At 40.6% G+C, this 25,039-nt stretch overlaps 1 protein-coding gene across 1 annotated transcript; it reads left to right on the top strand.

Moving 5' to 3' along the window:
* Positions 1–489: 489 nt before the first annotated feature.
* Positions 490–18,424, top strand: LOC142094673 (transcription factor CP2-like protein 1). Its single transcript, XM_075177061.1, has 15 exons — positions 490–694; positions 1,434–1,576; positions 3,953–4,029; positions 6,858–6,963; positions 7,222–7,328; positions 7,491–7,643; positions 7,779–7,889; positions 8,650–8,744; positions 9,172–9,226; positions 11,266–11,359; positions 13,038–13,128; positions 13,251–13,333; positions 14,748–14,893; positions 15,405–15,456; positions 17,989–18,424. Exons 1-15 carry the CDS (start codon positions 612–614, stop codon positions 18,024–18,026), a joined length of 1,434 nt encoding a protein of 477 aa, XP_075033162.1. The 5' UTR covers positions 490–611; the 3' UTR covers positions 18,027–18,424.
* The last annotated feature ends 6,615 nt before the right edge of the window (positions 18,425–25,039 follow it).

Raw genomic sequence — 25,039 nt, forward strand, 5'->3', positions numbered from 1 at the left:
ACTGCCCATTCAGCTAGTTCACAGAGGGTAGGGTAGGGAAGGGGTTGGTAATAAAACAAGTTACATTTTCATATTCAGAACAGTTGCATGTATTTTTGTATGTCTCCCTGCATTTTAATGAGTGTTTTAAAGTCTAGACCTATGTCTGTGTTATATATCTATTGGCAGTAATGCTTTTCAACTCCCTAGCTGATATGGTGTACAAGCTCCTTATCAGTATATGTGAAGTGTGCCTGCATTGTGTATATAAACAACATGTATTATAGTTGAGAGAGCTCGTGTTTTGTCTGTGTGCTCTTTTACATATAAACAGCAACTTCTGAGGGATGTCTCTATGTTTGTGTATATGTATACACATAGACACTTTGCACAATCTCTGAGTACAGGGCAGGTTCATCCCACATCAGCCAATTGCAGCCAGGGAATGTGTGATTACAGGTGAGGCTCAGCCAATGGCCCAGGCTTTTATGTCATCTATCTGCTCTATAAGAACAGTCTTGTCCTGTAAATACCCTGTCCTTTTCACATATTGGATTTTTGCATCTCTGAGACCTGGTCATCCAGTATTTTAATCCGAGGTTCATTGTACAACTAATATAGAACAAATTACCATGCTATTCTGGCACAGTCAACCGGAGCATTACTGGCCCACACCTGCTGATCATTACCAAAGCTCACCTAATGCTATCTACAGGTAAGACGTTCCACAGGATCAAAATAGGGGATTACAGCTAGAAGTAGGTCTTGGTGTGCTGATGTGCAACAGTGTATGCTATATAAACATACTGGCATTGGTTTGCTATTACCATAAATAGGTGATCGCAACACATATATTGGATTTTATCATTTATTTTTAAGGTGTTACATCCATTACTGTCATTGACAGCAGTAAAAGGAGTATTGTGACATATGCATACTACAGTATGATGTATTTTGCACCATAAAGTTATATTTTAACGGAGTGTGCCATTGGGCTTACAGAAGTGACAAGCACAATGATCTGAGTCATACTTAATGAGAGATAATGGTTCATGATGGGTAATTGTCTGCAGTAGAGCAATATAGCATATGTTAATAATGGCATATATGAATGGGACATGCTGGGTAATATCAAGTAAAAATAGCAACCAAGAATAACTATGAAAACGCTTCTGATAAACAGCAAAAATACTGAGATTCACTTGTTAAGGTGCAAAGTTATCAATAAAAAAAAAAGTTGTATTTTATACCAAAAAAAATCGTAATGTATTCATCTTAGAAGTGATTGGTCACAGAAAGCAGAAATTACCTATAGTGGATTGTAGTTGAGCTCTTCCTTACTACTTTACTCTACCATTGAGCCTCTTCCTATCTGCATAATATTCTCATTTCTTTTTAACCTTCATTATCTCTCGTTGTACAATATATTCATTATTTCTGTATGTTACTTACAGGGAGCCAATACCACTGCCTTTCCTGAAACAGGAGGACCAGCCAATACTCACCCCTCTCTGCCCAGCCTTCCAATGTGTTCTATGTGTGCCCAGCTCCCCTGCTGTGAAACTGCACGAGGAGACCCTCACCTACCTCAACCAGGGTAAACTATCCTCTCCCTCCATCAAATACTAAGGATATTATACACCACAGAAACCAACATGTTGTTCTCAGAAAAGTGGCTTTGATGCTGGAAACTGCAAGCTTCACTTTGTCATGTACTAGGAGTAACATATGTGTCATATCAACTATCATGCACAAGGCAACTTTGGAACGTCCAATGTGATACATAAGTATCAGGATCCTGCAACATTTACTAAATATATTACTTTATTTTGTGACATCCTTCCAAGCCTTTCACCAGTCTTTATATCATCTTGGCACAGGTGCTTGTTTTGTTGTTGCCCTTGGATGTGACTGCTGAACCCTGCTCTGTGCACCTGTGCAGTATTGTATCCACAGAGCAATTCTGTCTTATATCCAAGGGCAATGAAAATAACTGCCTAGATTATACACAGGTATGTAATTAATCAATGTTGCAAGATCATATACAAACCAAATAATTACATTCCTCTGAAAGTGGAAATTCCCTTTAAACGGCACGTCAAGATAACATACAATTAGCACAGGCAAAGTCGTTGTAAATGTCATCAGTTAGCCCAGGCTCAGGCATCTTTCCAGTTGTTCTGGAACTACAAGTCCCAGCACAGAGGCAGGTTGGACAAGCTGGGACTTGTAGTTCCACCACAGCTGGATCAGTTGCCTATGCAATTGCTCAGGCCTCTGATGAGGCATCTACATAGATCATTAACTTCTATTTACTGATTCTGCGTATATGAATGACCATCCTCCACTTTGATGCTGCAAGTTTCCTGCATCCCCCTGTTAGAACCAGTTCCAGGAACTTAGAGAACCATGAGGAAGACATAGAAAAGCTGAACAAGGGTACATACATCAAACACATTAGCTAATACACAGAAGTGTCTTATGTAATACATTACTCACATGTACTTCTACAATTTATTCCATATGGGTCACCTATGTTTATATACTTCATCTTTGGTGTGAACTGCAAAATTTGTTTACAATAGTTAAATTTCATCTTCTACTTCTATAATAAGACTAGATAATAGATACATATGTTGTATAAAATTATATCTAGTTGTTCTTTGCAATTGGTGTACCATTTACTATATGCATTAGAACTTTGTTTGCCTTTTTTTTTTGTTAACTACACGCAAAATGCATCATTAATCCCTGCACTAAATACATGTGGCTGTGCTCTTTTACTCCATTGCACTTTTAAATTAATGTAAACAGCCACATATATTTAACCTTGGGATCAATACATGCACAACGCTTATCTGTATAGATTTGTTGTGGTCATACTGTGTGTTTAACAGAGGTATCAATGATCCTTCTGCTTGCAGAATTTTTTTGTTTAAAGGTGCTATGTGCTAAACATAGTGCTCGGTCTCTAGCACTATGTTTGCTGCAGTTACAAATATAGCTATAGTAATATTTGAAAGCACTACATTACATAAAATAATACATATATCTGCAATTATACAGTAGTGCATTGATTTTGAGCGACACTAATAGCAATGACAGTTTTGTTATTTTAATAGCAGTGGGAGCCCTGAGGGGGAGGATACACTAGTGTTCTTCCCTATCACATATCAGTAACATACTATGCTGATAACTCAGATGACTGCATGAATAAAAAAAACTTTAAAGCAGGATGACATGGGAAGCTTATAGCATAGATTTTGTGTTGTACTTGGGGACCTTTCCTCTTTAGGATCCTCAACTTTAAAGCTTCGTTTTTGACATGTTTTAAACTTATTGAACAGAATAATTTATGGTCATGTTATCACCTGAATTTTGTATTGTCAAGTGTGTAGCAGGAAGGCATCCTTTATGTCACAGCTCCTATCGGTCAGTGTCTCACACACCCACCATCCAATAAGGACACACACCCTACTTAGGCCACTCAATGGGCCTACCCAGCAGCAACGCGAGTCCACCAAATTCACTGTCTAAATTTACAGATACAACCCTGCTGGAGTACTCCTGCCACCGGTGTTAATACTAATTTAGTTTGCAGTTTGGGCATACACTCATCTCTGCCAGGTGGCACCCACACACTGGGTCCAGCTCCTTTGGTATTAATAAAAAAATTAGGCCATGATTCTAATAAATGGTAAACAATGGAATGGGGCCTTTGTGAGATCAACATAGCTTTTTCATAACACTTTTGTTGAAATTGCTATGCTGCTTTCCATACCTGAAGCATTATAAGCACTAAATATATCTCATATGCCATGGCAGACCGAGATTGGGTGTGCAGCCCTCCCCGTGAAGATAGTTGATAACACAGCATTGTGCCATTTTTTAACATTATTTTGCTAGTCCTTTCTATATATTAGTTTTATGTGATATATGATGTCTTGTTCTGCTTTGTGCCTATTGGCTACAGGTCAGTCCTATGAGATCCGCATGCTAAGTAACTGGAGGGGGAACTGTGATATACCTGAAGGTCGTCGATTGCTAAAGGTCAGTCTATTTACATGCCGTTCCTATCCAATTCAATCCATTCCTGTAACTGTGTTTCGGTCGTCAGCAAATATAAAACTTCCCATTCATGTTGAGATCTGCTGCTTAATCCAAGTGGCAAGCTACACAATAACCACCCAGTTTAGCCACTTCAGTGTATTGGATGAGATCAGGCCGAGCAGCCAGATCACTTCATGAACACATTTGGGGTCCGTTAGTGCTGTCAGAAGATGACAATCCAACTGATTAGATCCTTATGAGGCACTGCATTATGGGAGCATACACAATGTGATTTTAGGCCAATATGGCAATATCACCATGTGTGTGGCCACCTCCTGTGTGGTTTGGAGATCTTGATTTGCAATAGTATAGGGAAAATAAATATCTAAATTGAGTGATTACTTACATTAGTGATGGGTAACAGTATAGATTTTAAGGGCTGGAATGTTAACCTAGTCCGGAGTAGGCAACCTGCGGCTCTCCAGGTGTTGTGAAACTACAAGTCCCAGCATGCTTTGCCAGTAGATAACCAGCAGATAGGTGGCAAGGCATGCTGGGATTTGTAGTTTCACAAACACCTGGAGAGGTTGCCTACCCCTGACCTAGTCAAACACACCTTAAAAAATGTTAGGAAAAATCATTTTGTGATACTAAAATTTATGTAAGACTTGAATCACTTTAGTAGTAAGCTATGTTTTAATCCACCCAGAGTTATAATATATATTTGTGGACAGCAAGGGCATGCATCCAAGGTGCAGACACGTTGAAGATGGGGCGCAATTTTACATTACTAGAAAAGATCCTGTTGAGGAAGGGGCAGAATTAAAAAAGAAAATACATTGCAATCCAAAAGTGCAATGGGGTCTGTGCAATGTCTCTTAGAATGGAGCAGACACTGTGATTGTACAATGAAGGCAGATTCTCCATATCTATTTTTTTCTGTATACATGGACAACTCTTGTAGTGCTTTTACATAGTACTGTCGTTACTTATCATAGGCTTGGATGACATAGCATGGTGAAAAAGGAATACTGCATAGCGAAAAGGGAGCAGGGCCTACAATTTTGCAGAGGGGGATTGAATGATAACTAGGGGTGTGCACTGGGCACTTTTAGTGTTTTGGGTTTTGGGTTCTGATTTGTTTTGCCAAAACACCTGACGAAAGGTTTTGGTTCTGATTTCGGGTTTTGGGTTCTGATTTATTTTTTAAAAAGCATAAAAATCACTAAAATCCTGTTTTTTTGGTTGTTTTCCACTCCTACGCTATTATTAACCTCAATAACATTCAATAACAAACATTTCCACTAATTTCCAGTCTATTCTGAACACCTCACAATATTCTTTTTAGTCCAAAACGTTGCACCGAGTTAGCTTTCTGGACTGCGTAGTGGAGTGGGCCCGTTACCCAATTTGGTACCGGGGCCACAGCTGCCTGCTCCTACATCCTCTGCAGCATATACAGGGTGTAGTTCGAGCGTGTCAATGCTGCTTGTTTTTGACGATGACAGGTCATTTTCATTAATTTTGGATTTGGCCCCAACACTGAATGTAGTTTAATATCTGATACGCATCTATCTGGACTGCGTAGTGGAGTGGCCCCAATTTGGTACCGGGGCCACAATATATCACCCTCAACTGGTCTGAATTCCACTGCACAGATAAAAACAAAGAACATAGTATTAAAAATGGCAGTTCCCCTTTTTTGGAACTACAGAAACAAAGAACGTAGTAATAGAAATAGCAGTTCCTCTTTTTTGGAAGTATAAAAACAAAGAACATAGTAATAGAAATGGCAGTTCCCTTTTTTGGAACTACACAAAGAATGAACGTAGTAATAGAACTGGCAGTTCCTTTTTTTTGGAACTACACAAACAATGACCGTAGTAATAGAACTGGCAGTTCCTATTTTTTTGGAACTACACAAAGAATGAACGTAGTAATAGAACTGGCAGTTCCTATTTTTTTGGAACTACACAAACAATGACCGTAGTAATAGAACTGGCAGTTCCTATTTTTTGGAACTACACAAACAATGACAGTAGTAATAGAACTGGCAGTTCCTATTTTTTTGAACTACACAAACAATGACCGTAGTAATAGAACTGGCAGTTCCTATTTTTTGGAACTGCACAAACAATGACCGTAGTAATAGAACTAGCAGTTCCTATTTTTGGGGAACTACAGAAATAATGAACGTAGTAATAGAAATGGCAGGTCCTCTTTTTTTGGACTGCAAGAATATATTGCTCTATAATATTTTTTATACTTTTTCAATTATTCTTTTATATTTTTTTAATATTTATTTTTTTTAGAGATTTTTTTTTTTTCTTTTAAAAGATTTTTGGCTGCTTAACAAATTGCTATAGACTTATCAGAAACAAATACAGGACAAAAGCACCACTGGATTCACCAGCACAGACACTGGCCAAAGCACCACTGGATTCAGCAGGACAGAGCACTGGAAAAAGTACTACTGCACTCAGCAGGACAAAGCACCACTTTAGTAAAGTTATCAGCAGGACGGAGCACATCAACCTCCCTCTTCACTAACCACAGGGAGAATGAAGATGGCGGCCGCAAGCGGGGCATTTATGAGATCAGAGTCTCGCGAGATCCGACGCGAGAGTTGGATGTCATAGCCTCGGTTTGGCTTCATTTGGCGCCCGGAAGTTCCCGAACAGTGCTCGGATCCCGTCGCTCATCTCTAATGATAACAAATCTTTGTACCAAGGTTGCACAGACTCCTTGAACACCTCTGAATTCACAGGCACTGGTGTGGTAATGACCTGCATATTTATTAATAAACTTATCATACTCTTTCTTTTCAGAGTGTGGTACGAGTGGTTTTTCACGACAGACGCCTGCAGTATAGTGAGAGACAGCTGCTGGAGAGCTGGCAACTGAGCCATCCCGGGGACAGAATACTGGATATAGGTATATTGTAGAACAAACACAAATGTAAAATAGACAATTTCAAGTATTTTGGAGCTAGTGTATGTGATAGTTTGTGTTATTATAGTCCTGTTGGAATCCTTTTCTGACAATGAATGGTTGAGAATAGGTCACTATAACAGTTTTATTACACGTTGGACCCAAAAGAAAACAGTGGTTGGCTTTTATGAACTGAGAAAGTTTTAAGAGAAATGTGTTACATTTTTTAGTTTATAAATGCTGGATTATCCATCATTCCAGATGTTCCTTTGTCTGTGGGGGTGATTGAACCTCTGGTGAATTCCAGTGCCTTGAACATCATTGAATTCCTGTGGGATGCCAGTAAAAGAACATCTGTTTTTATACAGGTGAGTAGAAAGCAGCCAGTTTTGGATGTTGAAATGTGACGTTGATATTGGTGAATTTGTGATCAGTAGCTTTAAATTTAAGCAATTGGCAAAGATTGGCTGCAGCAGCCTGAGACGTCATGGCTGAGAAGACAAATCCAAGTTTTGCTCTTTCTATTTCAGGTTCACTGTATTAGTACCGAGTTCACTCAAAGAAAGAATGGAGGAGAGAAAGGAGCCCCATTCCGGATTCAGGTGGACACATACAAAGCAGATTCTCAGGGGAATTTTACAGAACATCTTTATTCATGTAGCTGTCAAATCAAAGTGTTCAAGGTGCTTACAACTTAGGGCAACTCTAATCTCTCTGCCCATTCCTTTTCCCAGTGCTCCTGCCTTTCTTCGACCTACATTTTTTGTTTGCTGTCCATCTTTGCTGTACTTTTGCCCATCGTCTCTCTTCTTCCTCAGCCCAAAGGAGCAGATCGCAAGCAGAAAACAGATCGTGAAAAGGTGGAGAAGCGCTCGGCCCTAGAACGTGAGAAGTACCAGCCACCTTGTGACAGCACTGTCCTTACGGAGGTACCTATACTTACTCCTCCCTTCCACATTCACCGCTTTACAATGCTCAGCAGATGGTGTAGTACTAGCCTACACCCTAATTACACATCAGCTTTAGACTGTTTATGTACCTTAAACAAGAATTACACAATTAAGAAAAGGTTATGAACATGTGAAGTAAGGAGCAGCAGAAAGCAGTGTTGGAGGACAATCTTTGACCCTTATAGCTCTTTAACATGTTCATCTAAAATGCATATTTAGCCTACATTCCAGTGGTATAAATACACGTGACAGCCATGTGGCTAGAGTAACATGCATATTTAAGCCATATGCACATTTTTAAAATACAAAATATTGGCAAATGTAAACAGCGCCATTTGATAGATGTAGTAAGTGCGGAGTTTTGATTATCTCACGGTTTCAAAGTGGTTGCAGTTGTCAGCCAGAAGCTGGGAGCCAAGGAATGACAGCGGCATCTGTGGCAACACAACATGGTTCTTAACTTTCCAAGGAAATATAAAAAGCTTTGGCAAAGAATGGTGACTCATTCAAGAAATATGGCAATGGTAGCGTGCTTATGGCTGACAAGTAGTGTACTTTTAATAAGTATTCTCTTGTATTACTGAGTCAATAAGTAATTCTGAGATCATTGAAGTTATTAGTAAGAACAGACATTCTAATAAAGAACAAAGCTTGAATGATAAGAAACTCAAATAGAGTAATTTACAATTTCGGTCACAACGCCAGTTTTGCTCTTAATTGTAATATCTTTTTAACACAGTGTACCCCTTGGCCAGACACCGATATACCGCAGAGTCCCACCAGCACTCCCAGCCTGTGCTCACCACGTACCTACAAGGTGCCCACCCCTGAGAGGTAAGTGAAATAAAGTATGGTGTCTGCAGGGCCGGATTAAGGGAATGGAGGGCCCTGGACTAAGGGGGCCGCCATTTCCCCATGAGGAAATCTCAGCTGCCCGCGCCCCCCTCGTGAGAGTGAGACTCACGAGATCTCCTCAGTAAGGAGATTACAGCGCGCCGGAGAAGGACCGCAGTGAAAGTGCTCAGCAGCACTGATCGATCAATACTGCTGCTGAGCACTTTCAAGGGCCCCCTGGATGCCATAGGCCCCTGGGCTGTAGCCCAGTTAGCCCTATGGTTAATCCGGCCCTGCGTGTCTGCTATCCAACATCTATAGGACCCACTGCTCTTCAAACAGCCCAAAACACTAATTCACGTCTACTTGTACCCTGCCATTTTCCATCCATGAGATTTACAAGCCGCTCCTTATGTTTCTTCCCCAGAACCTGTGCTTCTCCAGTATGTGTGTCAGACAGCTCCACCGAATGTGCAGGAGAGGTGAGTACCAAGCACTGGGAAGCAATTTATATTATACAACACATATCTACGTGTATAGAAAACAGACACAGGCATTTTATGCTAAGTGCTTAAAGTTGGTTTTATGTATGGGGCTGTACTCATATTTAGCTGTGCTTTCAGTTTTGTAAACACATTTTAGAAACATTAATCATATAATTAGGTGATGAGCAGTGAGGCAAACCCATCAGGTCAGCAAATAAGTACATCTTTATCATAGTTTATTTGTAATACACCAGAAAACTCAATAACAGCTGGCAGAATGACAAATCATACAAGACAGAAATCAAATAGAGACACAGAACAAGTACATACAAGGTCGATGAAGGAGGTGCAGACATGAGACAGAGGGTAGAGTGGGCCCTGCCTGTGAGAGCTTACAGTCTACAGGAAAAGGGCAATGCTGAGATAGTGGCAGGACTCAGAGTGGAGATTGGGACTATAACTGGTAGAAGAAGTGGGTTTTGATTGATGGTGGGGTTCTGGTATGACAGGGAGAGGATTTCTTGGAAGGAGGAAGTAGGAGAAGTGGTTATCAGAGATGAGGCAAAAGGCAAATCAAAATCAGATCAAAGGGGGGCAAGTCTAGGGATTTGCAGAGTGGTGCAGTGGATGTGAAACAACTAGAAAGAGGAAGATCTGGCATGGTTTTTAGGACAGATTGTAGAGGGGGAAAGCTGGGTAAGGCCAGATGGCAGGAAGTTTCAGTAGTCATGATGACAAGGGTACAAGGGCGAGACGATAAGGGTACCTACAAAGGGGCATATTCTGGCAATTTTTCAAAATAAGAGTTGACAGGACAGCACAAGGGACTGGGTGTGTAGAGTAAAGCTGAAGGTAAGGCTGAGGATGACACAAAGGCAGGAGCCTTGGGGAACTGAGATGACTGAAATTGTGAAGTGTGAGGGAAACAAGGTGGGGGCAGTGACACTGGGAACAGTATAGATGATGAGCTCTATTTTGGGCATGCTGAGCTTTAGAAAGTGCAAGGACATCCAAGTAAAGATGGATGAGAGACAATTTGACATACAAAAGCTAAAGAGAAGAGTCGGGAAGAGAGGTTGATTTGGAGGTGGTCTGTATCAAGTTGATAAGGCCAAAGTAGTGTACTTGTTGAATGACAGAAGAGAAAAGCATGGGTGGTTGAAAACATAGCTTTAAGGGGCTCCAACCACTAGAGAGAGAGAGAGAGAGAGAGAGAGAGAGAGAGAGAGAGAGAGAGTTTAGAAAGGTAAGAAGTAAACAAAAAGAAGAAAAAAAAGAACTGGATCTTAAAGGTGCACTGTGTAGTATTGGGTCTCTTATTTGAAATGCACATGTACCAAGTAATTGGAATAAAACATTAATAAAAGTTAAGGATAAAAGGTTTAATTCTAAAAAGCAGCAAAATATTAAATGTAAAAAAGTGAAAATAAAAGTGTTTTAAAACTTGCCGTGTATGACTTTTATTCCTTACTTATATATAATAGAACACCTTATCTTAAATGATTAGCTTAGGGGGAGTCAACCTCCGAAAAAACAATCATTTACATAACTATGTTGATATTCCAGTAATATTGTCCCATATCAGTAATTAATGGAAAAAATATATTGGTCAAATCTATTATAATCCTGTTCTGATATCGTTTAAGCAACCAGTATAATATTACTGCTGCAGCTAAATGTCAGTCACACTGATTAATTATAGCCGTTTGGTTTCAGATCCAGCTGACATGACAAGTTGACAGCTGGTTAAATCATAAGAAAGCTACAATTGCTTAGTTCTCCTCATAATACTGTTCGGAATAAGCAAATAGTATCCACAGGGTGCAGTTAGATAATCAGAGCTGTGGCATAGCTTAGTTGTTATACAGGTTGGAGCAACCTGTTTAAGCCTCAGTGGAGTGTAGAGGGTCGAAACCACAAATTGTAGAAGGTTGAGTGGAGAGAAATTGATTGTTCGTGGTTTTGAGAAAACAAAACTAGAATGATGAAATAATGGTGTCTTATGTCCTCTCTCTCTCTCTCCATCATCCCCCCAGAGTCTCAGTCTTTCTGCCTCCATCAGTGACACCCAGCAATGGCTGCTGAGAAACCGTTTCTCCAATTACTGCCGAACATTTTACAATTTCACAGGTAAAGGGGGTGATAATTCGGGGGCTCCCTAGGTGGGATCTGTCTATCTTTCTGGTTAACTCCATTTTGTGCATGCCACGGCCAGTGCTACAACTTCTATGGCAGAGAAACAGACTGAAGACATGTTTAATATGCATGCACCTCTCCTGAGCGTCAGTTGCTGGCTTTATTAATCATGGCTAATTCCAGAGTTATTAGAAATTCTCCAGCATAGTCTAGGTTTGTTACCTACTGAATTGATATACGAAATCAGTGGTGTCCAATCAGATATATTATAACTACACAAATTTTGGATTTATTTTCTTTTGAACATCTTAATTTTTCAAGTTAGATTTTATAATAAATATAGAGAAAAAAAGAAAATAAATAAAGCAGCCTATGCATAGCCATAGCTGGTCATTTAGTGACCAGACAATGTCCAGATCAGCATGCAGTTGGTATGTGGAAAGCACCATTGTACAGACCTTGGTGTTCAACTACAAGGAAGTCTTGGTCAGCAGACAACTTCACACGTGTTCAATGACCAAGCAGATTTAAGAAATGTAGTAGTAGCAATAATAATAATAATAATAAATCCCTATTTAAAGGTTGTGTGGCCAGCAGAATTTGTAGTAATTGTTAAACATTTAATTTATAGGGAATAGCGGTAAATTGTACATACTACTTCACTTGTTTATAAAACCCTTCAACAATTTCACCAATTCTTGACAATGATCCAGACTGATGAAGAGACGCATTATGTTCTCGGTGTTAGTGACTGGTCCTCGCTATATTCACCAAAAGTTTACCATATTGTAGTACAATGGTGGGCAGCAGATAGCCTGGGAGCAAGGTTGCCAACGCATCCCTTTAACAAGAGAACCATGATTTACACAGGTTTTGTTGCTAACTGATAGAGACCATGTGAGCTGATGACAGGGACTTGAGCAAATGATCTCACCTGGTCCCAATCAGCTGTCACAGAACCTGTATACAGTCTATGTCTCCCTTATGAAATGGATAAGTTGGCGACCATAGCCCAGAAAATTTCCCCTCCTTGCTCTGTTACCTAGAGATTCTACACAGAGGGCCTGAGTCATTAAGGCAAGCAAAGGAGTAAATGTTCTCTGGGACAAACCATGTTACAATGTAAGGGGTGCAAATCAGTTTATTATTTTGTACATAAGTTAAATACTAGCTGTTTTTTCATCTAGCACACAAATACTTGCTAGCTTTATAATTACATTGAAATATAAAGTTGATCTAGGACATACCCTACCCCAACTATAAATCTGCCTAACATTTTAAATTTACCTCCCCTCCAATACAACATGGTTTTGCCCAGGTGCAAATGTTACTCCTTTTTTATGCTTTACTCTCCTTAATGACTCAGGCCCTGTGAGTGCACATTATCTTTGCAGCAGGTTAGTCCATGAATGGATCGTGTAAAGTCCACTTAGCAACCTGACTAGCTAGACACAGGTCTGTGTGAACACGTCCTGATGCTCCTCTAGTCACACAATAATTTTATGCTTCTTTACAAAGGCAATATGTAAGACCAAGGGCTACCTGTAATAGCCATGGAAAATATAAATGTTTTCCTATCACTGGTGTCATATATAGATTGTTTTTGTTGCAATGTACACAAAGGAATCCAGTAGATCCATATTAAACCTAGTGTTCTCATCTCCATCCGCAGGGGCAGATCTCTTTAAGTTGTCTCGCAGGGACCTTACTCAGATCTGTGGAGTGGCCGACGGGATCCGCCTATCTCACGCACTCACAGCAAGGTGGGTACAATTAACACTGGGTGTGCACAGAGAACACCTTAAATGAAGTAAGACTCTGCAGAATGAGATATATGCTATAGCGGTCAGAGTGTTTACAGATGTGTACATATTTTTATCCACAGATCTGTGCGCCCTCGTCTGACATTATACATTAGTACAGAGTCTCTGGGAAAGAACCAAAATGCTACTGATACAAACCAGACAGGTAAAACTATCTTCACAAATAAGGTGCTTTTCATGTGAATTTATGTAAGGTAAAAGACCAGTGGTGAGCAACCAGTTAGATTTGGGGCTCACATATGACCCATTCATCCAAAAGGATGCACAGTAACTTTTCTTTAGGCGTAACAATATTGCCCATAAAATATTTTAATAAGCCACAACTAAAATTAATCCCCAATAATGTCATCTGTTGTAGTACTGTAAATTCCTCTCTTTGTACAGTCTGGGGCAGGCACAAGGAAGAGGTCCAGAGTGCATTTACATGGTCCATAAAGCAGGTTAAGCTGTAAACATGCTGCATCCCAATTTCACACACATTGGTTGTGAAATAGCACAACATCCAGATGCTTAACCATAGCAGCCAATTCAGTTCGGAAAGAACCACACAGATAGCATGATCTTTCACCTGCATATTCAAATAGAACTGATAAGTGATCTTATAAAATTTCTATATGACTATTATCAGACATCATGGTTATTTTTGGGCCAAACATGTTGTAATAATTAGGACAACTGGTCACTATCGGCTGCAAAACTGTGTATGTGGCCACTGATCAGATGAATATGACTTATTGTCCATAGCTTAACCTGCTGCTTGGGCTTCATGATACCACATACTGGTTCCCTGATATCATAATGTCATGTAATGCTTAAAGTAAGCCCTCCTTTTATGAACAAGGGACACGGTTGAGGCTCCTGGAACATATCATTTATGCACCAAGGCACTAGAGGTTAATATAGGTCACAGCAAATATTAACTAAAAAAAAACAAAACAAAAAAAAAACCACCTTTAATCAAAATTACCATTTAATTCACTAAACATTTTCTGCAAAACTTAATATCATGTCATTTATAAAATGACAGCAAGTAGTAAAAAAAAAAAAAACAGCAAAAAGTAATTCACACTGGATTAGTACAAATCTGTTTAAGAATAATGAAAATAAAATACTAATGTCTGCCTACTAGCTGGCTTAGGTTGCCACATTAGGAATTTCCATCCCCTTGGTCCCACAAAGTCCGAGTGCAGAGGTACTTAAACCCAGTCCTCAAGAGCTACCAGTCATGTTTTCAGCATTTCTGTCTGTAGAAAGAGGTGGGATAATAGCTGGCCCAGAAAAATAGATTAACTTACATGTACATGATTAAAGAAATCCTGAAAACATGAACTGTTGGTACCTCTTGAGGACTGAGTCTGAGCACCTCTGTGCTAGGGTGTTAAAGAGTGTACTGAAAGAATATCAGTAGTAGATAATCTCTTCTCAGACTCCAAAATTCTAGTGGTTTGCCTTTACTTGATGAAATCTCTAAAATACTTATATTTTTGGGAAAAGTGGGTGGGGCAAATGAGCTGTGTAAGAACTTAAGTCACCCGAATCCTCTCCTTTCCCCTTGATAGCAATATATCAGGAGATATACCTGGATGATGTGACTGCAGGTGAGCTGACTAATAAGCTGGCAGACCTGTTCACTGTCCCAGCAAACCACATCTTACGGATCTCCAGGACTGGCCCACATGGCATCCATATTCTGCTGAGTGACATGGTAAGTATTAATGGAGTCTACAGAGCATTTGTAGGGACATTTAAATGTTAGATCTATGTGCACGTTTAGACTTTGTGATTATTTCAACAACCTAACTAGACTTGTAGAGACAAATGAACCCACCACTTATTTACCAAGTCACATAAGCAACGAGCCACTAAGTGCCAGGTCACTGGAGAGGCACAAAATTGCTCCATGGTCTGTTTCACATACACCCAATAATCAGGGAGGTTCTACGAGCCCATTTTTTCCTACATGGTACGTCCAGCTCTATTCTGGTCATCACGCACTGAATGGAACAGTCCCTTTAGAAAATCAGTCCAAGGACGTATCTATGAAAGTCTACATGAAAGACCAAAGAGTAGAAATAGTAAAGTTGCATTTTCTTGATATTTCAGTTCTGTTGCTTATAATCCAAGTGTATGTTGCTGCTCTTATGTTAATATACATGTATTATGCAAGTTTGACAAATGTTCTTCAGTTCTCTAATGTGTACCTTTTATGCCCTCAGATGGTGAGAAATATGCCTGATGAATCTTGCTTTACTGCTACACTTCAAAAATGTGAGTCAGGTGAAACTTAACATGCAAACGCCTCACAACAGAACAATGTATGATGACTCAGCTAGCACATTTCATAAGGCATAATAGGTGAACTGTGCTGTAGTTTTGCAAAGTGCTACGCACAATGTTTCTCAGTAAAAATCATGTATATAATAGTGTTCTTCCTCTTAGTACTTCCGTGTCAGAGCACTACATGCATATATTTACATAGCATGCTTACTTATGAATTTAGGCATTTGCCATTCAAACAAATCTCGTTATCCTAATATGTTAATGATATTCCCAACTGCAAAAAAAGATGCTTATGCAATACACACATTTTCATTTTCAATGAGGGTTTGTGCAAACCTGCCAACAGTCCCAATTGGAGAATTAGGATAACCTAGGCCATGCCCTGATAAACGTAACCACATCCATTTTGGACAAGACGCCCTTCTCCAGTTGGACACACCCCTTTAGGGTGCTGAAAAGCTCTCCACCATACTATGCAACAATCCAGGGTCAAAAATTAATGCTGTTAAGAGTTACGTCCAAGCCATGCCCACATTAGGCAATGTTACCAACTAAATTTCTCAGACGTGTGGCTTTTGGACTTGTTGAACAAATTGGCACTGTCCAACTAAAACAATAATTAAATCAGGATTGTTTGGGATTATGATCTGTAAAAATCAAGACAGCTTGCAGGTATATCTTAAGGACAGCTTAAATTATTGTTGGCATAAGCCAGTGGTTCCCAAACTTTCTCAGCTCGAGGCACCCTTAGGGTCACCATAATTTTTCCAAGGCACCCCTAAGCAAAAATAATTACTGGGTAGTCCCGTTGTTTAAGTAGTTGGGTCAAAATGATGTAAGATGTATTTAGACCCTTTCACCATCACATTGTGCCCCTTTATGATATCACTCTGTATCCCCTTCGCCATCTCACACCCTGTGTCCCCATCTTCGCCATCTCACACCCTGTGTCCCCCTCTTCGCCATCTCACACCCTGTGTCCCCCTCTTCGCCATCTCACACTCTGTGTCCCCCTCCTTCAGCGTCTCTCTCTGCCCTCCTCCTTCAGCGTCTCTGTCCCCCTCCTCCTTCAGCGTCTCTGTCCCCCTCCTTCAGCGTCTCTGCCCTCCTCCTTCAGCGTCTCTCTGCCCTCCTCCTTCAGCGTTTCTCTTTGTCCCCCTCCTTCAGCGTCTCTCTCTGTCCCCTTCGTGGTGTCTCTCTGTCCCCCTTCGTGGTGTCTCTCTCTGTCCCCCTTCGTGGTGTCTCTCTCTGTCCCCCTTCGTGGTGTCTCTCTCTGTCCCCCTTCGTGGTGTCTCTCTCTGTCCCCCTTCGTGGTGTCTCTCTCTGTCCCCCTTCGTGGTGTCTCTCTCTGCCCCCCTTCGTGGTGTCTCTCTCTGCCCCCCTTCGTGGTGTCTCTCTCTGCCCCCCTTCGTGGTGTCTCTCTCTGCCCCCCTTCGTGGTGTCTCTCTCTGCGTCCTTTCATGGTGTCTCTCTGTGCCCCCCTTCACTTCCTTTACTTACCTGCTTTCCTGGACGTCTTCTCTGCTGCTGCTCCTTCTCACTGAGGCTGACGGACGTGATGACGTCACGCCCGGCAGTCAGTGAGGAGGAGGATCCGGCGCTGGATGATGGGTACGTTTTTTTGTTTTCTTTTTTTCTTCTTCTTTTCCTTGCTAGGGATCGCGGCACCCCTGTGACAGCGCCGCGGCACCCCAGGGAGCCGCGGCGCACACTTTGGGAACCGCTGGCATAAGCCAAAGATCATGTGACACTAAAAATGAGTTTTCAAAACAGTTCTTTGAAATTTCTGAAAGGGTTTAAGGAACTTAACTGTTCACAGTCCTACCCCAACTACACAGTGTAATGAATTGAAATCTTAAGGACTCAATTCATAGATTTGGCCTTATATGTGTGGAGTTTGTATGTTCTCCCTATAGTTGCATAGGTTTACTCCCACACTCCCAAAAAATATACTAGTAGGTTAATTGGCTGCTGTTAAATTGAGGTTTGTCTGTGTTTGTGTTAGGGAAATTAGACTGAGACTAAGTTACAATGGGACAGAGACTGATGTGAGCAAGTTCTCTGTACAGCAATGCGGAATTAGTGGCGCTATATAAATAGCTGATGATGAACTATATATTCATTGAAATGCAAATGTACAAGTAGTTTGGAATAGTATTACATGAAATTGCTTAGGATAAGCAAACTCAAAGATTATATCACCAGAATAATTTCCACCTTTGCACAACAGAGCAAAACTGCGCAAACTATTCATTAATCTCTGACACTAATGTTGTATCAGAACCAAAGTTTTTGTTTTTTTCGGGGGAAAACTACATGTGCTCCTGCCCGTACACAAGAGGCTTCGCACTTCTGTAGACACGTAAAAAGAAATACATAAACAAACAGCAAATATAATGTGCTGAAATATCTAAATGTGTATTTGTGTAGGTTACAGGTCATTAGTAACACTGAAAAAATAAGCCACATTGTTATACAGCAACTGACTGTTTTATTCTCTTTATTTTTCTTCCTGTACAGTGCAAAATCCAGATGGGTATCATTGCATCCTGCGGTAACCTCTGTGTGCGACAATACTCAATCTACATTGGAAACTTTACTGCCAATCCCAAATAAGAGGCGCACTGCAACGTCAGACAATGACCGTCTCAAGTGAATGGAGAGGGGCAGGGGGCCGTATCAGAACAATGCAGTCAACAGTGCAAATATCAACTTCCCCCTGTTCCAAAACGAAGTCCTTGAAAATACTTATAAGAGTATTTTAGAAGTGTTTCAGCCTCAGTGACCGAGATAGCGAGCCATTCCCTGCTCTCATGTAAACATTAACACTGGTAACTAATGGAAGGCACTGCCAAACAGAAGAGTGAAAGGAGAAAAAAAAATACACCGTCGCTGTTGTCTGAATGTTATTTTATACATATGTATATATTTGTAATAAAACTTTCTTAGAAAATTATGTAATTACATGTGAATGCATTTGAAAACACATTTAGAATCGATAGGTGATGTGAATATATGTAGAACGTCTTATAAAATGCATCATATATGCTGAATACTGCTATCACTTATACTTGGTGACAAGCAACTCCCCCCCTTTCCACCCCCCTTCCTTTCCCTTGTAAATATAGCCTTGGTGTGCAAGAAGAGACATCACTTGTGTAACATGAATCATTAAGTGTTCATTGAGACAATGTTAATTGGCCAGTGGAAGTAGAACACGCCTGGATATGAGGATGTTATAAAGAATAATGTACCACCTACTACAAAGCATAAGAAAGTAATGTGACCAGTGTCGGACTGGGGCATGAATGGCCCATAGGGGGAATAAAATGGTAGGGGCCCACCAGAGGGGGTGTGACCAGTCACTAGAGAGGTGTAACCAAAGCAGGGTGTGGTAAGCCCACGAAGGACAGCTAGCACCATAGTGTAGTATATAATGAATACACAGTCTTGACCTGTCCCTTAGATTGGGCAGAAGTCACCAAAAATCGAGATTGTCCCACTAGAATCAGAACATATGACAGACTATCCTGCTCTCTCCTACCTGTTTTAATCACTTTCACCACCTGTGGCTGCTGGTTTCTTTAGTTGCGGCTTGTCTGGATCCTGGAATGTTGGGGGCTCTATTTGGAAAAAAAATGGGTACATTTAGAACATTCCAACCAGCGTTAAATCAATAGGAACCACGATTAATACTTAAGCTTTCCTCCAGCCCCATCATTAAAGTAATAGTATTCCCATTTAATAAAACTTATTTCTCTCCCTCCAAACAGCCCCAGCAATAAATAGCATTTACGTATAATAAATATACCTATTTCCGGCAACCGTCACTACCATTAAATAATTCATATTCACATTTAATAAATAGACCTCATGCTCCTCAAATTCAGCCCCACATTCAATTAATAGCCCCCAAATCACCCCATCTTAAATTAATAGTCCCCACTTTAAAATGAAATTGCTGCATTACCCCATAAACAAAATAGCCCCTATCTACCTTACACACTACATACCACAAGCCACGTACCATCAGACACACATTACTGTGCCCCTTCATCACCATGCTGCTTTTGCTCCCCCTTCATCACTATGTGCCATCCTGCTTCCCCCCATCCCTTCATCACTATGCACCATCTTGCTTTCCTCCCCATGACTCCGTTCCTTTTCTTACCTTCTTATTGGCTTCTTTTTTCTCTTCTCCATTGCTTACTCCTCTCTGTGCCGATCCTCACTGAATGTCGAGCGGGTCAGTGTGATCGGAGCAGAGAGGAGAGCTGCCTGCGCTGCGTTCACATGAGTATCAACTTTTTTTTTTTTTTTGTAAAGTACCTGCTCCTCCCACCAACGAAGAGTGAAGCCATCAGGCGTCAGGGCCAACCAGGGGTTCCCCCGGCAGGCCAGTCTGACCCTGAATATGACTCAGATGCCTTGTGCCATTGTATGGTCACAAAACTCTTTGCTGACTTATAAATATTTTATTTACTGTATATGTACTTATTACTAATGTACACACACACATGCTTCAATCTCTACAGCGTTGCGACCTATGTTGGATGCACGGGAGGAGTAGGCAGGTGCAGAGTGTGTGTGTGTGCGCTAAAGTAGCCCCACCACCAGGCTGAGCTCTCATTTCCTTAGTCAGAACTGACCAGCCATATAAAAAAAAAAAAAAAAAAAAAAAAAAACACAACAGGCCAGAGAAAGCAGGACGATTTGTTCTACATCTACACTGCATCATATTAATTGCAGGTTATTACATACCTTACAACATTTAATTACATCTGGACAAAACCATGCCCCCTCCAAACAGGGCCATGATCTATCCTAAATCAGAACAGTTGTGAGGTATTATGACAATTTTGGGCCACATTCAGAATTATGAGCAAACGCAGCTAAAAAGGTGCAAATTTGGACCTGGACAAACCATGTTGTGACACATGGGGAGTAAATGCAATATTTCTGAATGCAGGAAATTGTTGTTTTACATGTAGTACACAAATAATGCGCAGCTTTAATTTAAAACACGAAACTGCATTAGAATAAATTATACTCAAGCAGTTCTTCTATTCTTTCCTCTGTCTCTTGCACCCCAACGCTGTAGTCTACTGTAAATGTGATCACAGCAGAGCACAGCAGCTGACGTCCTCCCTACTCGCTGTCTGTTGCAAAATGGAAGATGAGAACATGAGGGAGGGCTGTATATAGAAGATATCGATCAAAAACGTGCAAGATCTGACATTTTCCCCGAAATTAAGTTTTGCTTTGTTTTCAGAAATGATTTTGGCACAAGGAACTTAGTAATGACTGTTCGCTCTGAACCTCAAATCTCAGATCTGTCTGATTTCTCAAAGTTCAAATCGTTCAAAAGTTTGCGGGCATCCATTCTAATTTGTTTTCCCATGTCAACCACACCCATTGCTAAATCGGTGCATAAAATCAAGCATATTGTCATGCAAGCTCCATAGTCAAACATATGCAGTAGACCTGGCTACACAAAGGAGTTCCGTGACTTTCAATGAGGCACTGTCATAGGAGAACACCTTTCACACAAAATTAGTTTGTCAAATTTCAGCCTGCCACAGCTGCCCGTCAACTAAGTTGCGCTACTGTGAAGTGGAAATATCTAGGCGCAACAAAAGCTCAGCAGTGAAGCAACAGACCTCACAAGCTCAAAGAATGGGACCGCCGAATGCGTAGCTCGTAAAAATCTGTCCTCACTTGTAACATTCACTACCAGGTTCCAAACTGCCTCTCGAAGCAACAAAATCACAAGATCCGTTTGTTGAGTTTCATGGATAGGGTTTCCATAGTCGACCAGCACAAAAGCCTCAGACCACAATGCGCAATGCAAAATGTAAACTGTAATGGCGCAAAGCACACCATCATTGGTCTTTGGAGCAGCGCAAACGCGTTCCCTGGAGTGACGAATCATACTTCACCATCTGGCAGTCTAATGGACGAATCTGGGTTTGGCAGATGCCAGGTGAATGCTTCCTACTCAAGTGCGTGCTGCCAATTTTATAGTTTAGGGGGAGAAAGAGTAATGGGGTTATGCCTCCAGTTCCAATGAAGAGAAATATTAATGCTACAGTATTAGCATATATTTTTAAATCCAAATTTAGTAAGGCAATGGGTCTCTAGTTTTGGATCTTGACCCAGTTTATTATTTGGACTGCTAACATTTCCTCAGGAAACCCTTCACTTTTTGAGCCTGTATTCTATTGTATAAATGTGGTAAATAAAATAACTGAGTATTCATCAGAGCCCAGGCCTTTGTCCTTAGGGAGTAGATGAATGGCCTCCTTTGACCTCACCTCTAATCCACAGCACACTAAGGGATTCTGTCATTTATGAGTTAAAGATCAGAAGATGCAAAGAATCTACAAATGACTTAATGGTGATCACAGAGAGCAGTAGCACTTTGCAATTCTTTTAAGTGACGTTAGGCATTACAAGACACACATTTATTAGCTGTATCTACATGACTTGACATTTAAGGAAGTTAGAGGCTTCCAATTGTTAATAGAATTTGGCACCTCTCTTGGAAGCAGCAGTTTGTATTGCCATTCCCCTAATGACAGTCTTTTGTCAGCACCAATAAGTAAAAATGGAAGTGTCTTCTGGATGATTTAATTTTAGTTTTGGATGAAAAGGTCTAACACATTGTGTAAAGTCTAGATTCATCTGATGCCAACATAGTAGGTAAACCTCCATGGCTGAGGGAGTTTAAAATGGGTTACATCACAATGCCAAAGTAATTGGTAGGATAGAAGTACCCTTGGTCTGTTTAAGGACACATATCTGGGAGTTCTCCTCAAGAACATGTAGTATGAACTGTAGAGAAATATGTGTAACATCTCTGGTCAGTAACCCTGGACTATCATACAGGTTGTATTCACCTAGTATACATAGGACGGCCAGTCTCATCACTCAAATGTTATATCTAGAAGAGGAGGATTAGGTTTGTACAACTTAGTATCGGGGTTGATATTAAAATCATCTACTATTATTAAGATTTCCTAATTTACACACAGTGTTCCCTAAAAAAAAAAAAAGTAAACATACATTTAGAGACTATTAATATGGACACCTCATGGTGCTTTGACAGCTAGACATAAAACAGATGAGAAACCAATGATTTTGAAATTGAGGGTGAGCACTTGGGGAAGAGTTTACCTCCAGCTCAGCTACCAATTTTGTTCGGTTTCTGATATATTAAAATATTAAAGCGCCAAGTTGACTATGCTTTAGAGTAGACACACACACACACACACACACACACACACACACACACACTTTTCCAACAATTGTTCTTTCACTACCTTAATTATCAATTATTCCCCACCCTTTTAGTTTGTAAAGAATCTTGAATGAATGGTGCTGGCCGGGCCACTTTTCTCTTGTTTCACATCATTGCTTACTATTTCTTTATACCATCACCTATAGCACTACATACATAATATGTTAACACTTTAAATAAATTAGAAATTCTGTATAATTATTATAGTTTTTAAGATCTTTTCCTTTACTTGAAATAAGTAATCCCTTACTAAAAGTGTCTTAAGGTTAGACTAAACAAATTTGTTTAGGTCTTGGCAGTCTACAACTACTGTCAATTAGGAGATCTTGTTCCATTGCCGATAGTACCATAACCTGCAGCTCTGAGTTGTTGACCAACTCTGGAATCCCTCTGGATCTTGAGGTTATCCTGTTGAGTCGCTAGAACAGAGATTTGAAGGAGCAGAGACAGTAGGAGGTACGTACTTTTACAGGCACTCGCATGATCGGTTTTTGGGTGGATACTAAGTCCTGGTCCTTTTGTGCAGCAAAGAGCGCCGTGTGGACACTCACACTGGGCAAGAGATGGTTGAGCATGTCCTCAGCTGTCTGGGGCTTCTTATTACCCTGAACACAAGTTCTACCCAAAGGTTAAAGGATATTATTAAATAGTGTTGCCCCAACTGCAGCTGTCACATTTGATTGCCAGGTCACGTCCCATTTGTTCTTCATGGTTGGAAGAATGGATAAGTTCCATGCAGTCAGCCAAGTACATGTTCTGTTGATGACCAATGTTTTTGAAGTTTGCTGGCATTGGGGCAGCTGCAAGGGCTTCCTCCAAGTACTGCTTATACACAATATAGCAGCTTTGTGTCAGGAAGACAGACTCCAGAGTGCAGTTTTTGAACAAACACCTAGCAGGGGTCCTTTCAAGCTCAACAACACATGATCTAAAAAGAAGCCGAGAGATAGATACACATGCAAACTGGCACACAGTGACCTGGCAGCTGCTGAGGCATAGAACATAACTGCTGTATATGCACAGAGCTGCCATGACCAAATAGTTATATCCATGGCATTAGGTGTCATTTGGTTTGATTCATTCATACGGTCCCATTCCCACACAACTTGTGAATCAAAGAAACCCTCCTCTCCCCAAAAAAAAAAAAAATAAAAAAAAAAAAAATGACCTGGATTAAAAGTGTTACAATGAGATTGCCAGATCACCCGATTAATTTTAGAAACACACACAAAACAGGACTTGAGAATCTGGAAACACAGACCTTTCCTATTATCATATTAGTCTAGCTGTGGGCCACGGGTTTGGCCTTCCCACTGTCTTTCTCCTACCCTTATCTTTCCTCTACTATCAATGTATCCCCTATTGCAAGTGGTTCCATTGCAATTACCTTCTGTTGATGGCAATGGATGTAATTTGATGGTGTCATGATCCCCACCATGTAGAGCTCTGTATTATACAGCAGCACTTTATAAATAATAATCTCCCTTTTCTTAAACGTCTCCATTCTCAGAGCTCAAGACTGCCCACTTGGATCTTGTACTACATGGGATTTATAATACTACTATTTGGAGTAACTATTATCCATTAAAATAATGCAATTTACAAGCAGTGAAATTTGCAATTGGTGCAAAGCTGAAGATACATTTTGTAATCATAAAATAAAAGGGGTGGTACAAAATTAATTTTTAATAAGGTGCGTCTGCCCCTCATCCCTAAACCAAAGTCTGCTGCACTGTGGCTATAGCAGATAATAGGGGAGAGAGGGGATAGATACTACTCATCTGTGCTTACAGTCTTCTCTTACTTTAAATTATTGCTTTACATTAACAGAGGCAGATTTTTTTTTTCTTACTGTTTTGGGTGTGTAGAACAATCGTGTAAACAAAGATTGAAAAATAAAAATAAAACTATTACCTTGCAGATGCCAGATTTTAATTCCTATCCACCTCAGACAGTCTGTAATAGATGGCAGCCACTTTGGTTACCAAGTGCCTGCAGAGCCGGACACCTCGCACCAGGTTCTCTCAAGAAGTGCCAGCGGAGGGAGAGAGTGGTAGTCGGTGGCTGCCCCCCCTCCATCCTACGTATTCAGAGCTGCAAGAGAGGCAGACAGAGGAGTCCACTTCTCCAACACAGCACAGGTGGAACAAGGTAAGTTTGAGGGAAGAGGGGGAAGTGGGAGTGGGGCTCATTAGTGTCTGATGGAGATGAGTGGGGGTCTTAATATAATGTGGGTGGGAGGTAAGCTATTAATTTAATTAATAAGAGTGC

The sequence above is a fragment of the Mixophyes fleayi genome, chromosome 6 (genome assembly GCF_038048845.1).
Source record: "Mixophyes fleayi isolate aMixFle1 chromosome 6, aMixFle1.hap1, whole genome shotgun sequence".
Lineage (NCBI taxonomy): Eukaryota > Metazoa > Chordata > Amphibia > Anura > Limnodynastidae > Mixophyes > Mixophyes fleayi.